At 43.3% G+C, this 15,229-nt stretch overlaps 1 protein-coding gene across 1 annotated transcript in view; it reads left to right on the forward strand.

The window, feature by feature from the left end:
* The window catches only part of POLE (DNA polymerase epsilon, catalytic subunit), a 53,533-nt gene that overhangs the window by 1,887 nt on the left and 36,417 nt on the right, over positions 1-15,229 (forward strand). Inside the window, exons 3-17 of the mRNA XM_054996785.1 lie at positions 51-131; positions 1,421-1,465; positions 2,043-2,135; positions 2,817-2,971; positions 4,034-4,175; positions 4,777-4,857; positions 5,349-5,456; positions 7,129-7,239; positions 7,529-7,614; positions 8,304-8,423; positions 9,146-9,278; positions 10,757-10,870; positions 11,557-11,769; positions 13,330-13,437; positions 14,366-14,494. Coding sequence (XP_054852760.1) covers positions 51-131; positions 1,421-1,465; positions 2,043-2,135; positions 2,817-2,971; positions 4,034-4,175; positions 4,777-4,857; positions 5,349-5,456; positions 7,129-7,239; positions 7,529-7,614; positions 8,304-8,423; positions 9,146-9,278; positions 10,757-10,870; positions 11,557-11,769; positions 13,330-13,437; positions 14,366-14,494 — 1,719 coding nt within the window. The remainder of the gene's footprint in view (positions 1-50; positions 132-1,420; positions 1,466-2,042; positions 2,136-2,816; positions 2,972-4,033; positions 4,176-4,776; positions 4,858-5,348; positions 5,457-7,128; positions 7,240-7,528; positions 7,615-8,303; positions 8,424-9,145; positions 9,279-10,756; positions 10,871-11,556; positions 11,770-13,329; positions 13,438-14,365; positions 14,495-15,229) is intronic.

Below are 15,229 nucleotides of genomic sequence, written 5' to 3' on the forward strand. Positions count from 1 at the left end.
ATTGAACTATCTGTTTCATTGGTCAGATTCAGTGGTATTCTCTGTTCTAGGTGGAAGTTTTGGATGAGGACAAACGATTGGTCAGTGCTGTGGATTATTATTTCATCCAGGAAGATGGGAGTAGGTTTAAGGTGAGTAGCTGTTTAAAGCTCTGACCAGGATAGTCCAGGCTAGCCGATCTCATCAGATCTCAGAAGCTAACCAGGGTAGGGCCTGCTTCGTGCTTGGATGGGAGACCACCAAAGAAGTCCAGGGTCGCTATTCAGAGGCAAGCAATGGCAAAACACCTCTAATCATCTCTTGCCTTGAAAACCTTATGGATTTTGGCTGCAAGTTGACAGCACTTTATATATACAAGCTGTTTAAGAATAAGGGGAATGGGGCAGATGAAATTTATGCCTCATAGTGAACCTGCTGACAGTTTGCAGAGGGGGCACTCTTTAGAAATGTGAAACTGATGGAAAATTTAGTGAATTGAATATCTAAGCAGAGTTAAATTTCTTTCATCCCTCATCACATGTATGTCTAGATGGTAGCAGTTTGCAAATTATGTTCAAGGAAACCTGGTGTTCTTCAGAAGCCTGTATTGGGCTTGGCAAGCTCTCTGGAATGAATGTTCATTGCAACCTCCCCTCCCTAATGTATTGCCAAAACAGGAAGAGGGGATTTGCGTTTGCAGGTGAAAGTGATTTTCGTCCCCATAGGGAAGAGCTAGAGAAAACTCCTCCTCCTCACCGTTGCCATTTATTGATGTGAAAAGGAGGCACAACATTTCAGTGCAGCCTTAGGCTGTCAATTATTACTAACCTTCCTTTGCTGTGTGTATTTGTTGAGAATGCTGGTTGTGTTCCAGGGTCCAACTCCCAGTTCACGTGGACTACTGTGAAGGAGCAGCAGGTCTGAGTGGCACCCATATCTCTGCCAAACTGAATGAGAGAGCACCCCAGAATGCTGTATAGCATGGCTTTGATGAACATGCTGAGGGATCCTGGGGAGCCCTGCATCAGGATGGAAAAATTTCCCGAGGACCAAAAAAAATGTAGCTGCTCATGGGACTTAAAATGATTATATTGAAGGAAAGGCAGATCGAAGAGGCTTGTCTTCTAGGCTATTATGAACAAGCATACCTTCTACATTAGTTACCTGTCATCTTTGTGTGATCTATTCTGTTTTGTTGTTCTTGTTTTCTGTCAATTAAATCCTGTGTTCTGCTCAGAGAGATTTTTCCCTATTTCATGAAAAATGGAATGCTAAGAGGTGCAGCTTTTTCATACCTCTCTTTTGTTCATGAAGGAGGGAAAACAGCATTTTAACCATGGTCTAAGAGAGAGATGTTGCAAAGATGAAAAATGTCCTCCCTTTTTTTTGTTGATCTTGTAGCTTAGCGCGTGTACGGCTTACCATCTTTGCTCTTTTCTAGGTGGCATTGCCCTATAGGCCATACTTCTATATTGCAACTCGAAAGGTTGGTATGAACTTCTTGGCTTACACCTTAAACTGCAAACTCTTATTAATATGAAAGCTCTCTGGAGCCAATTAAATTGCTTCAAATGTGAACATGTGTTTATATTTCTCTCTGTGTATATACAAGCAATGTCGGCTCAAAAGCTCTAGTCTAATGGGCAGGATCCTGCACAGTCGGTAATAGTTTTCAAACAATGTTCCAGAGGGCCATAGGAGGCGCAGTTTCTTGTTATTAGCTTATTAGGAATTCCATAGTACAGAATTCAGGGATGTTGAACCATGAAGGGCTGCTTGCCCACTTCTGCCAGTCCTAACATCAGCATTTAAGTACAGGAGTCACTGGGTGCATTCTAGGATATACTTGCAGTTCACAGGGAGCAATGATGTAGTCCAGTAAGCCTGGCCAGTGCTCCATGTGAACTGACGCTGTACGCTAGAAAGTGTACCACAAAATTTTGCAGCACATATAGGCTCTGCAGCACACTTGTAGAAAGTTTCAGGGGATAAAAACTTTAACGTATGTTGTTCTAGTTGGCAAAAGTATGCTTAGCCTCTCTAATGGACAGTGATCTTTCTAGGGTTGTGACCGAGAAGTCTCATCCTTCCTTTCCAAGAAATTCCAAGGGAAAATAGCAAAGCTGGACACTGTACCCAAAGAGGATCTTGACTTGGTAAGAAACACTTTCAGTGATGTTGCTGGGAGGATAGGCTGAGGATGGAGTGGATTTGGATAGGCTGAAGATGGAGTGGTGATTCAGATAGCCAGTGCCTGTAGTATCCCAGTATCTCTCAGAACTCCCCAAGGAACGGCTATCGTTTTGTTTCTTCCTAACCTGCAGCAGTTAACTGCTTCTGGTTAGGACCTATAGTGCACTAGAAGAGCACATGCTTTGCATGCAGAAGCTCAGAGGATCAGTCACTGGCCTCTCCAGTAAAAAGCTATTGATTTGCAAAGCTTCTCATTTCCACGGTTTTGGCAACTTTATTAAAACATTTCTATTCAGTCTTTTTTGCATCTGAGCTCAACACAGCTTACAACACTCTTCCCAAAAACTGTTAACAGCTGAAAACACACTCACAACTATATAATGACAACTTAGATAAAATCATAATCTCAAATCAAATCCACAAAAAGGTCTCAAACATGGGAATGCAGTTGGTGCACAGGTTCATATAAAGAATCTGGGGTTCTTCAGATAATGGATCCGAGGCCTCTGCTCCTTTATGCTGCAATTTTGACTTTGCCTTTTCGCTTACTATCCAGCTTGCTTCCGGTTCATCATTGTATCGCATCAGTCTTTCCTCCATTCAGTGAATTTGTCTTCATACTTAGCAACCTCTTTCTCTTGTAGCCAAATCATCTGGTTGGCCTGAAGCGAAACTACATCAAGCTCTCCTTCAATACAGTGGACGATCTAATAAAAGTACGCAGGGAGATCTCACCTGCTGTGAAGAAGAACAGGGAACAGGACCTGGCGACAGATACCTACACCACCATGCTAGCCAGGTAGAGTAGCTTAAGGTCTGGTCCTAGATCCTGGCAGAGTTCTGTCTGACTTGAGTTGAGCTAAGTCTTCAGTATGCCAGACAGTGTTCTATTGTCTGAACTTGAGGGGGTTAATCCAGTTTGGTGTAGTGGTTAAGAGCGGTTTGATTCTCCACTCCTCCATTTGCAGCCAGCTGGGTGACCTGGGGTCAGTCACAGCTTCTCAGTGCTTTCTCAATCCCAGCCATCTCACAGGGTGATTGTCATGAGGATAATAATAACACACTTTGTGTAAACCACTCTGAGTGGGTGTTAAGTTGTCCTGAAGAGCGATATATAAATCGGATGTTGTTAATCTTTGCATTGCTGCTTCCTCCTCAAGTTTTGAGTTTGTCAGAAATAAGGTAGGAACGTTGGGGAAGATTTCCCTTATCTTTCTCTACTCTAGTATTTGCAGATATTGTCAGCCTTTTTTCTCTCGATGCAATCAGTTGATACGTTGATAATGCTTGCTAGTTTTCCCAGTCTCTCCTGTTAGGAGGCAATACTCCCGCTATTATGCTATAATTCTTATGATGGATGACTGCTCCCATCCTCTGTGAGTTGCAGGTGCTGCTTCTGCTGGGCAGAGGAACATCGCAGCTTTTGTCCTGACCCCACTCTCATCTTCTCCTGAGCAAAGGGAACTTTCATAGTGAATCCAGTGTTCTTTCTCTTGAGCCTTAAAGTCTTAGGACTTAGTTGATGGGTTACCATGCTAGCCTAAGAGCCGTTTTCATGTGGTAGCTTCTCATGATGTACTGGTACAGTTGGGATACAAGAACCACACAAATGGGGCCCAATTATATCGCTTCCTTCCCACCCAAATCTAGTCCTGGTAGAAAAGAAGCCTCTCATAGGCTTTCTTCATATGTTTCTTACATCTAGATTCTCTGGGGGGTTTCATTTAAGTAGGAGGAATTACTGGAACAGCATAGAAAGAAGCTACAAAAAGTGGTTCTGACACTACTGCAAAAACTTGTAAATTGGCCTCCAGGAACGTTTCTAAATGCATTTGTAAGCTGAGCTAGCTACTTCTTGCAGTGCTCTGACTGGGAGCAACCTGGCCAATGAAGAGGAGAGGCCTTCAAAGAAGACAACAGACCAGATGGACAATATTGTGGACATGCGGGAGTATGATGTCCCGTATCATATCCGTCTGTCCATCGATCTGAAAATTCACGTGGTGAGTAAAAACTGGGCGAAATCTGCTTCCCATCCTTGGTTGCTGGTGACGCGATGTTATTGAGAAGCAGCTACCAGATGTGAAATGTTCTACCAGCATCATAAGATTGCATTTCTAAATCTCCCTTGGAAAAAAGCTGGGCACGTAACTGCCTTTCAGGTGTTAGGAACTGGAGACCTTGTGCATGCAAAGCATACACGCTGTCTCTTGGTTATGGGATCTCTTGTAATAGTCCTGCCTGTGGGAGTAACTACCATGATTACTTGAAAAAAACATGCCTTTCTCTTTCCCACATGTTAACAAAGCAACTCTTCTCACACTTCCTTCCTTTAGAGAATCCTGACTCCCAAATTTACTTTTCCCTAATCCTGCCTTTTGGATTACAGTTTGTTCAGAGAGACCCAACCCATTTCCTCCTTTTTCTTTGTAGAGGTTAATCTGACTGAGAATCCTCTCTTTTGCTTCGTGTCTCTCTTATCTCGTACTTGTCATGTGCCAGTCAAGATTCACAATCCTTTGCACGTAATTACTAAAATTGGGGGGGGGGCATTAGCAAAATCCATTTCTCTGCAACTTCCCTAGTTCTCTCCTCCTTTGGCAGGCTCACTGGTATAACGTTCGCTATCGGGGAAGTAGCTTTCCTCCTGAAATCACCCGCCGAGATGACCTGGTAGAACGGCCAGTGAGTATTTGTTTTTATTTTATTTTGTTCCCTCACTTAAGTCTTCATGGGCTAAAACAAGTCATCAAACATTAAAATAATACTTCAAAATTACTGGGAAAGAATAAAGCATACACACTGTCTCTTAGTTATGAGATCTCTTGTAATAAATAGTCCTGCCTGTGAGAATAAAATAAATACCAACACAAATAACTAATTTACCAGCAACTGGTAAATGGATAAAACAACGGATGCCACATTCAACCAGCAAAAACCTTGTTGAACAGAAGGATCTAATCTGGAGCCTGAATGCTGGAAATGGTGGTGCTTCACAAATGTGCCTGGTGAGGATATTCTGTAAACGGGCAGCACCACTGAAAAGACTTTTCCGCATCTGCCACCCATCTTATATTGGGCGGCACCCAGGCAAGGGCCCCTGAAGCCACTTGTAGTGAGGGCTGTTTCCATCCTCCTGCCACTGATCTTGATGTGCACATTTTGATTCCCCCCAGGATCCTGTTGTTCTAGCTTTCGACATTGAGACCACTAAACTCCCTTTAAAGTTTCCTGATGCAGAAACGGACCAGATCATGATGATCTCCTACATGATTGATGGCCAGGTATGTGGACTTATTTACTGATCTAACAGCGAAATCCTTATTGGGTTTTAGTTAAGGTAGGGTAACTAAACAAATCGCACGCAGAAAGCTCTCATCCAAGTTAGAGAACCAATAACTATTTATCTAAAGTAGTATATTTACATAAGTTTAGTGGAGAGAAAGAACTAGTAACTGATCTAACTAGCTAGGATGGTATTGGATTATAAGTAGGCCATCTCTCTTAGGAGGAAACACCATGCTGCCTCTCCTGGTACATTCAGGGAGGAAGAGAGAAGGGAAGGAAGGAAGTTTCCCTGGCAGGAAAGAGACTGATAGCAACCTGTCTATCTAATTGACTCTATGGTTGTTGCCTTCCTTTTTTTTTTCTCTGCTGGCAGTCCTGAAGGCCTGAGCAAGAGACATCGCCAGTCCCTTCTTCTAACAGTCCTAAGCAGAGTTACTCCACTATAAGCCCATTGATTTCAATGGGCTTAGATAGGAGTAACTCTGCTTAGGATTTCACCGTAAATATATTTACAGGTCTGTTTATTTGGTTCACTGCAGTCCTCTAATTACCCTGCTATTTGTGGAATGGCGGTGGAACATTCCCGTACAACGCATTATTTACGAATGCTGTATCTAATAGTGAAGCAGCTGGCCCCTGTCTGGGTATTGAAAGCAGCACAGTGGGCCACCCCCAAGGAAGACAGAAGGTCTCTGTGTACTCAGGAGATTCCCCAGATGGGTAGAAAAATATTACTTTTTAAGTTACTGTTTTGTACAAAATCTTTCAAATAAATAAATCTGTTATATGCATTTTAAGTGGAAAGAATTAAATGTAACATGTTTCATATTTCTTGTTTGTCTGCTGGGCAAGAAATAATAAACACTCCTTCAGACTGATGACGTGTGCCTCAAGTTAATACTCGTAATTGAACCCAACCTTCCTTGCTACCACTCAACATACTGCATGTGGGTTGCACATTCAAGATGGTTTACGATTTAAAACAATTGCTACAGTCTTGGTCATGCAGTAATATGGAAGAGAAAAGGGGTAGAGAGGGAAGAGGGAAATAAGCAAACTAAGATGCCTTTACCTTCCTGTTTCGATCCATGCTTTTGTAGGTGGACAGAAATGTAAAACGACTTTATCTAGGATATGCTTGTTAGGACTCCATAATTTGCACAGACTTATCTCTAGTTGCTCCTTCTATTGTATCGGCAGCAGTTCCTGTTTGTAGGAGGGGGTATGTGCGTATTTCCGTGTATAAGCTCCAAAGTTCTAATTGTTGCCTATAATGAATCTGTGCCTTAAAATACTGTAATATATGAATGTAACTTGCTTATTTTTACTCTGTTTATGCCCCATCTTTCTCCTCAATAGGGACCCAAAATAGCTTACTTCATTCTTCTCTCCTCCATTGCTTTTATTCCCATTTAATATTGCTAGAATTCATTTGGCTTGTATAATGAAACATCCATTCATATTTTAACTTGTAGCTGATGTTAAGAATGGTACCTCAACCAAAGGAATTGGTTTCTTCAGGTCCCTGCAGCCCTACTGGAAGGGAGCGCAAACGGGGGTTCACCTTTGGGTTGGCTGGGTCAGCAAATTGCTTTCAAGAATGTCTCACATCAGCAGGTCAATCCAGTTTCCTTTTGTTTTTGTTTTATTTTGTTTTTCCTCCCCCAGGGTTACCTGATCACAAACAGGGAGATTGTTTCAGAGGACATTGAAGACTTTGAGTTTACTCCCAAACCAGAGTATGAGGGTCCCTTCTGTGTTTTTAATGAACCAGATGAGGTAAGTAGGTTTCTTTGGGAAGCCTGCAGGGCTTGGTTAGCTCCAATCCTTTTCGTTTTCTTTGAGCCTCAGCCCAATGAAATGGGGGGAGGGGGGTTACGTTAGAATCATGACTGTGTCATGGGTGGCCTTGGTTACCTGCAGAGCTGTAGTGGTAAAGGTACACATTGGACACAGCTTCCCTGGCAGGAATGTTTCCAAGCATGAGAGACGTAGAATAAGCAACCCTGTCATTCACACACAATGGTGAGCTCTAAATGTGTGTGTTTGCTCTTCTTTTCAAAATCAGGCCCATCTTATCCAACGTTGGTTTGAACATGTTCAGGAGACCAAGCCCACCATCATGGTGACGTACAACGGAGACTTCTTTGACTGGTGAGAACTGGTTGGAGTCAGGTTTTGACCCTTGTAAGCATTCAGCCTTGGAAGAATTTAAAGTTAATGTTTCGTTTTGCTTTAACCCTTGTTTTCAAAACCTTCTGAAGAACTCTGAAATATAACTGAAGGGGGGTCCCTCAATGTAAAGGTTAATAATGCTCAGTACACCTCCTGGAAAAATCACTTGCTCACCCTGCTTTGTGCAGTGGCAGGAGGTTTTCGGGTGTGTTCAAAGTCACACTTTTTAATTCAAGCAGGAATGCTCAACAGGCCTAGCTAGTGTCCCACATGAACTGAGTGGCAACCTAAAATAGAATCCCGTGTAATGGATGTGTGATGGTTCCTGGTTAGAGGAGTGAATGGGGTAAAGAACTCCTCAAAATGGGCAGTTTACAAAACACCGCTTTAGTCTGTTAAAATTAATGTTACAGTATCTGTCTCAGTGATGCTGAATTTGGCTATTGCGTTTGGATCAGACGTACCTCAGAAAACAAGTGTGATGAGTATGCCCAAGGCTGCTCCATATACAGAATCAAAAACTTCATTCTATAAACCAGACAATATTGACACTTCGTTATCAGGTATAGCATTAGAATTCTTGTGGCAACGCAAAACAGTGAGATGTAACTTCCTGGTTAGTATGATAATTGTTTTGGCAAGAAGCTGAAATTATCCATTACCTTCAGGCCCTTTGTGGAAGCCAGAGCAGCGGTTCATGGAATGAACATGAAGCAGGAAATCGGATTCCAAAAGGATAGCCAGGGGGAATACAAAGCTTCTCAATGCATCCACATGGATTGTCTCAGGTACTAAGTGGTCTCTCCTTTATTGCATCCTCTCCGTTTGGGACTTACAGTGCAATCCTAAACTGAGTTACTCCCTTCTAAGTCCATTGAAGTCAGTGATCTTAGAAGGGTGTAACTAATTAGGATTGCACTCTTCATCTGCTGAAGAGGGCTTGTGAAAAATACCTGTTCTTTGTGGCAAAAATCTGCTAAAAATGTTTTTCTTCAGGGAAAATACTTTCTGCTCTTGGCACCTCATTATTCCGTCTTTGGACTGAGTTTTATTCTTCAGTGGGCTGGTTAGTATCTGGATGTTCTCCTAGCCCAATGCTTTTCAAACTGGGGGAATCTTGGGATTCCTTGGGAACTTATCAGTGTGTCCTTAGTCAGAAGACTGCTAACGGTGGAGGAGCATCCCTGGAAGACAGATGGCCTAGTGCTACCAATTTTCCCTTGCAGCACAAATATATATCAGAAAGCTGGGTATGTTCTAAGGCATTTTTTCAGTTGTTGAGGCTTGTTGGGCCTGGCCAAAACTCACCTTGCACTCCAGAATCTTTTACGCTAGCAAGTTTTCATGGGCTCCTTGGCAGAGTTAGTGTGGAAATACAATCCATGAAGGCTCCAAACTTGATTTGGCTTCATCCCATTCCCCCTTGTTTAGCACTTCTTGTAAATGGACCATTCTGCCCCCTTTGGCTCTATCTAAACCCACCTTTTGCTGCTGTGGCTTCTGTGTGTAGGTGGGTCAAGAGAGACAGTTACCTCCCAGTAGGAAGTCACAACTTGAAAGCAGCAGCCAAAGCAAAGCTGGGCTATGACCCCGTGGAGTTGGATCCTGAAGAGATGTGCAGGATGGCTACTGAAGAACCTCAGGTGCTTTCACACCCTCTATGTGTTGACCATGAGTGCATAACTAACCCTCCAATTCATACTGAGGTTGGGGGCTGAAATAATTTCCAAGACCCTCTCTTGATCCTAAACAGAATGCAATCTTTATGTAAGCAAGCTGGGTAGATAAAAATAGTGGAACTGTATAGCTATCTCTCTCTCTCTCTCTCTCTCTCTCTCTCTCTCTCTCTCTCTCTCTCTCTCTCTCTCTCTCTCTCTCTCTCTCTCTCTCTCTCTCACACACACACACACACACACACACACACACACACACACACACACACACACACACACACACACACACAGTGTAATCTTGCAAAATCTTGATAGACTTTGTTTTATTCTTTGTTAAAGCCAGCAAGTTGTTTGAGTAGCTTCTGCTAAAACTGAATAATACTTAACATTTAAGTAGCATTTTCAGTGTCCATAGTGTTTTGCATACATTATCTTACTGCAATTCTTTCAACAAACACTGCTGTAAGATAAACCAGTGTTATTTCTATACTGCAGAATAGTCAGGAAGTGTCTAGTCAAGAATGGCCTGCCAGAAACCACCTAGTGAGTGTATGGCAGAGGTGAAATTTGAACTGGGGATTTTGCCACGTCACAGCCTGCTCTGTTAGCCGTTCCATTACACTATCTGGCCTAGAAATCCGTTTCAGATGGCCAGGGTGTTTTCTCTGTTTCCGTCTCTCTTGCTATATATTCATTGATCCCCAGGCCTTTGCAGAGCAGGAAGCCACTCGTGCTCCCCAGGGCTTCCAGAACTTTCATAAGAGTTCAGCCATCATGTTGGGTGGCTGAAGCAAGGAGGATTAGTTGCTCAGAGTTAAAACAAAGTGGGCAGAGTGGCCTTATGCAGCAGAATGGGTTGAGCCAGCAGCGGGTGGCCAACCTGCTACAAGTATTTGGGCAGGAGCATGAAGGAATATGGGTCTAGTTGCGGCATGCTGAGATCTACATTCTTGCTTGCCCCTCGAATATTATGCTGTTACCTGATCCTTGGGTCAGTGAACTAGAGGCAAGAGGCACACCAAGGCACAGGACAGCTATGTGTATACTGTAACATGCACCAAACTGGTGCACTAGATCTTATTTGGAAACGTGCTAGTGTTACATATGTTCGAAAGGTTGGCCATTGTTGAATTCAGCTTATGTTTTTAACTGTTGAATCAGCATTTGGCACAGAAAACTTCCCTTGCTGCAAAAAAATCCATTGACTGATATGTAGCAGCATATAGACAAAGATCCCCTGTTTGTGGTCAGTGCTGCAGATAAACAGGATGTCTCGACATGTTGTTTGTGCAGAACCAATATGTGATCTTTGGGGCAGAAAAAACAAAGTGCTCCTGGTCATGCCTGCCACCACCTCCAGGTCATGCCTGCCACCACATATTCAGGGCAGGGTACAGGAGTTTCTAGTATTGTGTCGATCACCAGATTTCATTCAATTTCTTCTCCAGACTCTGGCCACCTACTCAGTGTCTGATGCTGTCGCTACCTATTACATGTACATGAAGTACGTTCACCCTTTCATCTTCGCGTTGTGCACCATCATCCCAATGGAGCCTGATGAGGTAAGTATAACGGAGCCTCAGTCTTGTTCTGGTAAGGCCAATTACACCATCCTGCTGAATTTGCAATAAAGGAGGACCCCCTCCCCTGGCCAGACTAGGAGATGCCTTTGCTGAAACCTTATTACCTGAAAACTCCTCTGTGTGAAATCTGCAGTTTATGCCAACATCCTTTCCTGATGCCTCATTGAATTTAGAATGCCTCATCCACGACCATTTCCATGCAGGAATCACTCTTCTGCATGAAATAGTGCCATAATAAATTGCACATAAAGTTGCATGTACATGCAAGCATGTGCATGATAATCATGTGTGGTGACCTGACTGTGGTTTCTAATTTGTTGATTCTCTTTTGCATAATGGCATTTTTTGGCCACCACGGTACTGACTGTCCCACCTGCTGGATTTTTATTTTTAAAATTTAAAATATTTATGTCCCAATTAACGGGATCTCCTGCCATGTTGTGAGTTCATGGCTCACAGCTAATGGATGTTTCATATTGGCATAGTTTAGTTTACCCCTTTTCTGTGGAATCCTCTGAAACTGAAAAAAATGACTCTAAAAGAGATTCCAGAAGCTTCTGGAAATCCTGCTTCCTTGAAAGGGCTGGGAAGAGTCTCCTGTCTCACTGAATGCCAGAAAGTAAAGAGATTTCAGGTCAATCTCATGTTTCCTTCTCCTCCTTCAGGTGCTGCGAAAGGGTTCTGGGACACTGTGTGAAGCACTGCTCATGGTCCAAGCCTATCATGCCAACATCATCTTCCCCAACAAGCAAGAACAGGAGTTCAACAAGCTCACCAATGATGGGCATGTGCTGGACTCGGAGACATACGTTGGAGGCCATGTGGAGGCGCTGGAATCTGGGGTCTTCCGCAGTGACATTCCCTGCCGCTTTAAAATGGTACGAGCTTTGCCCTGCCCTTGAGGTGGCTAATCAGATCTGATGATACCAGATTTCAATATATTTTTATTATATAATTTAAGTTGCAGGTTAAGCTTACCCTCACATTTATACAGAGGTTTACCCAATTACTTACAAAGATTTGCTGAGCTATGATTTATTGCAGCTGGAACTTATGTTTTAGTAACTGATAGGGAATTCTTGCTGATCTATTTTGTCAGCAGTATCTCCATATTAAACAAATCTATATTTGTACAGGGTACAGACAATAACTAAGATGTTTACTATTCTAAATGATTGCCAGTATATCACTCTGTTTTGTTACAGTGACTTGAAATCACTGCAAGGTCATAGCCTTATTATTACCAACTACTTGCCCAAAGTTATCCCTATAAGCTAAGTTAAAAGAGTCTTGTATTTTGGTATCCATGTAATTTAATTTTTGAAGTGATATCTCTTTCATCTTGGCTGTTAGATCTATTTGTTCTGCAAATACTGTGTAATCATTAATTTTGAAGTTACTATCTCAGGTGGGGAATCAAGTCTCTCTGCTTAGTTAGCAGACACACCTGCTTTAATGTGGGGGCTTATGATAAAATGCCCCCCATTTGACACAGTCTATCTTGTCCTATGGCTCGCAGCCAATGAAGCCATCTAGAGGAAAGTGAGTGACTGGATTGGAAAGAGCACAAGAATCACTTTTACTGTATCGGGCTAACCTAGCACTTGGTCTACAACGGTGGCTAGCCATATACCCCTGGACTGTTCAAAGGCAGAGCAAAATGGACCAAGCTGTCCTCAGGAGCCACCCCCGCCCCCATATCTAGTAATTAGAAGTATGCTCCTTTGTCCATGAAGATTCTGTAACTTAATTCACATGGCCAATAGATGTTCATAGACCTATCCACCATGAATTTGACTAATCCTGTTTATAGTCATCTAAGAGAAAAGCCATCAACTCCTTTTTTGCTTAGTGTTTATTCACATGACACATATGCCAACATGCTGGGTTGGATCCAGGTTAAATTGGCAATTTCAATCAATTTCCCCTTTTCACTGCAGGCCCCCTTCATGTTATTCCTCTGGGTCCCCTGTCCCCCAGGAGCAGCATTCCATGGAGGTGTGTAGGGTGCAACGGGAAGGGGTAGCTAGGAAAATTCCATTCTGTCATTGGAAAATTTAGTTTGGATCCATCTCACTGGCTGTAACTTAACCTTGGCGCTGAATCAAGAATAGAGCCCTTCTGACCACTGGTACAAGGTTCAGGGCTAAGGAAAGCTCAGCATTTGTCTGAATGTCCAGATCCTGGGGGAGATGATCCTGCCTCTCTTTCGCCAGAGAGAGAGAGAGAGTATGCATTGCTGCTACTTTTCAGGCTACATTTATTCTTTCATCTGTTAGCCTAGACTGCTTCAAGTCTACTGGAAGGATTGATCTCTTTAGGGCAGCAAATTAGTTCTGCTTGCTCATGTTGTGGGGTGTTTCCAGCACAGGTCTGTATTGCATTGACAATTCTGGACACAGACATAATGCTTAACTATGTGCTCCTGTGTTTTCTAGAATCCTGCTGCCTTTGACTTCCTGCTGCAACGCATAGAAAAGACAATGCGTCATGCCATTGAGGAAGAGGAAGGCATCGCCCTGGATCAGGTTACCAACTTTCAGGAGGTAACTTTAATCTTGTTATATGTGGGTAGAGTAGCATTGCCTGGCCTGGGATAGGAGACAGTAAGTGGTTGGTTCTTGGCATATACATCATCTCCCTGCAACCATTGTGCAGCATGCTTTTCCTATCAGTTCCTGGTATCTTTAACCTCTGTTATAGTTCCTCACCACTTTATTGGGGGGGGTGGTATAGTTCAGTGTTGTTTGAAGAGGTCTGGTGCTTTGGAGCCAGATAGTGGTGAAAGTGGATTGAGAGAGTGTTTTCTTCCCATAGCATAAAAGACCATTTCTTTTTTGTCCTATTGGGATTACTGTAGACTATGAACAACAATCACTTTCTCCTTTTTCAAGACTGTTGTTTATCTCCAGCCTTTGACCTAGCTGTCCTTAGCAGCCCAGGAACGTCAAACTTCCTAAGCCTGAGTTTGTACTGGGTTTAGAGTCGTGTCCGGTCCTCCCGGCTCTCACCATACAATCGTCCCTAGAGACATACTCCTGCTTCTGTGGATGCTTCTCCTGGTGTTCTTCCATCTTGGCCCATTTGTTACCTCCTTTGATTTCATTCCTATCCTGCTGTTCCCCAGAGGAGCTCAGAGCAGCATACACACTTTTTCCCTCTTACATTTTATCCTCATTAAAACCCTTTCAGATAAGTCAGGTTGAAAAGATATGATTGATCCAAGGTCACCCAGTTAGTTTGATGGCAAATGAGAATTTGAACCTGGTCTAGTTTGTCACTTTATCCCCCACAGAACATCTTCTTTTTTGCTACTCACATTCTTGGCCCACAGTTATGTCTGTCCACTGCAATATAAGCCTTGAGTTAGTGCGTTCAAAGGGCAACACAAGCTGTTTAAGAAGGGCCTGGCGAGGTTCCTTGTTCATGCCAGACTACTTTGATCTACCTTTACACCATTTCCTCTTGTTGCAGGTTTGTGACGAAATCAAAGTCAAGCTGAATTCCCTGAAGGACGTTCCCAACAGGATCGAGTGTCCTCTAATCTACCATCTGGACGTGGGGGCCATGTATCCCAATATCATCCTGACCAACAGACTGCAGGTGGGCGATGGCTTATCAAAGAAAAGGAATTCCTCCTGTGGTTTGCAACTTAAGTCTGCCAGGCATTTTGCCATAGATAGAAAAATTTTGGATGTTGACAGTGTCTCTGAGTCACAGGAAGGAAGCCCAGTTCTTAGTCAGTGGGATCCTGTTTTGTTGTTCACGGTCCTGCAATGCAAGTTCAGGGCAGGAGTCTTCATTTTCTTAGTTCAAGAAAGTCTTGTTCAAAGAGTCTTGTTCAAAGAACCAGACTCTTACTTGCAACTTTTGCTATAGAATCTCCAAAATCTTTAGCCTCTGCTTCCTGTAGCGGCTGTCTGAACCGGAAGAACTACAGAGATAGCAGGATTTGTTGCAGACAACTCCTCATTAAAAGAGTAACATTAGGCTAAACATTAGGAAGAACTCCCTGACAGTTAGAGCCGTCCCTCAGTGGCTTCCTCGGGAGGTGGTGGGCTCTCCTTCTTTGGCGGTTTTCAAGCAGAGGCTAGATGGCCATCTGACAGCAGTGCTGATTCTGTGAACCCAGGCAGATCATGAGAGGGAGGGCAGGAAGGGTTACATCAGTGCTTAGTTCTCTTGGCCCTTGCTTACATGCCCAGGGTAATGCCAATCACTACTTTTGGGTCAGGAAGCAATTTTCCCCAGGCCAGTGTGGCTTGGTATCCTGACCGTGTTTTACAATCTTCTGGGCATGGAGCAGGGGTCACTGGGGGAATGGGGGGAGGTACTTGT

This window comes from Eublepharis macularius, chromosome 13, assembly GCF_028583425.1.
Source record: "Eublepharis macularius isolate TG4126 chromosome 13, MPM_Emac_v1.0, whole genome shotgun sequence".
In the NCBI taxonomy this organism is placed as follows: domain Eukaryota; kingdom Metazoa; phylum Chordata; class Lepidosauria; order Squamata; family Eublepharidae; genus Eublepharis; species Eublepharis macularius.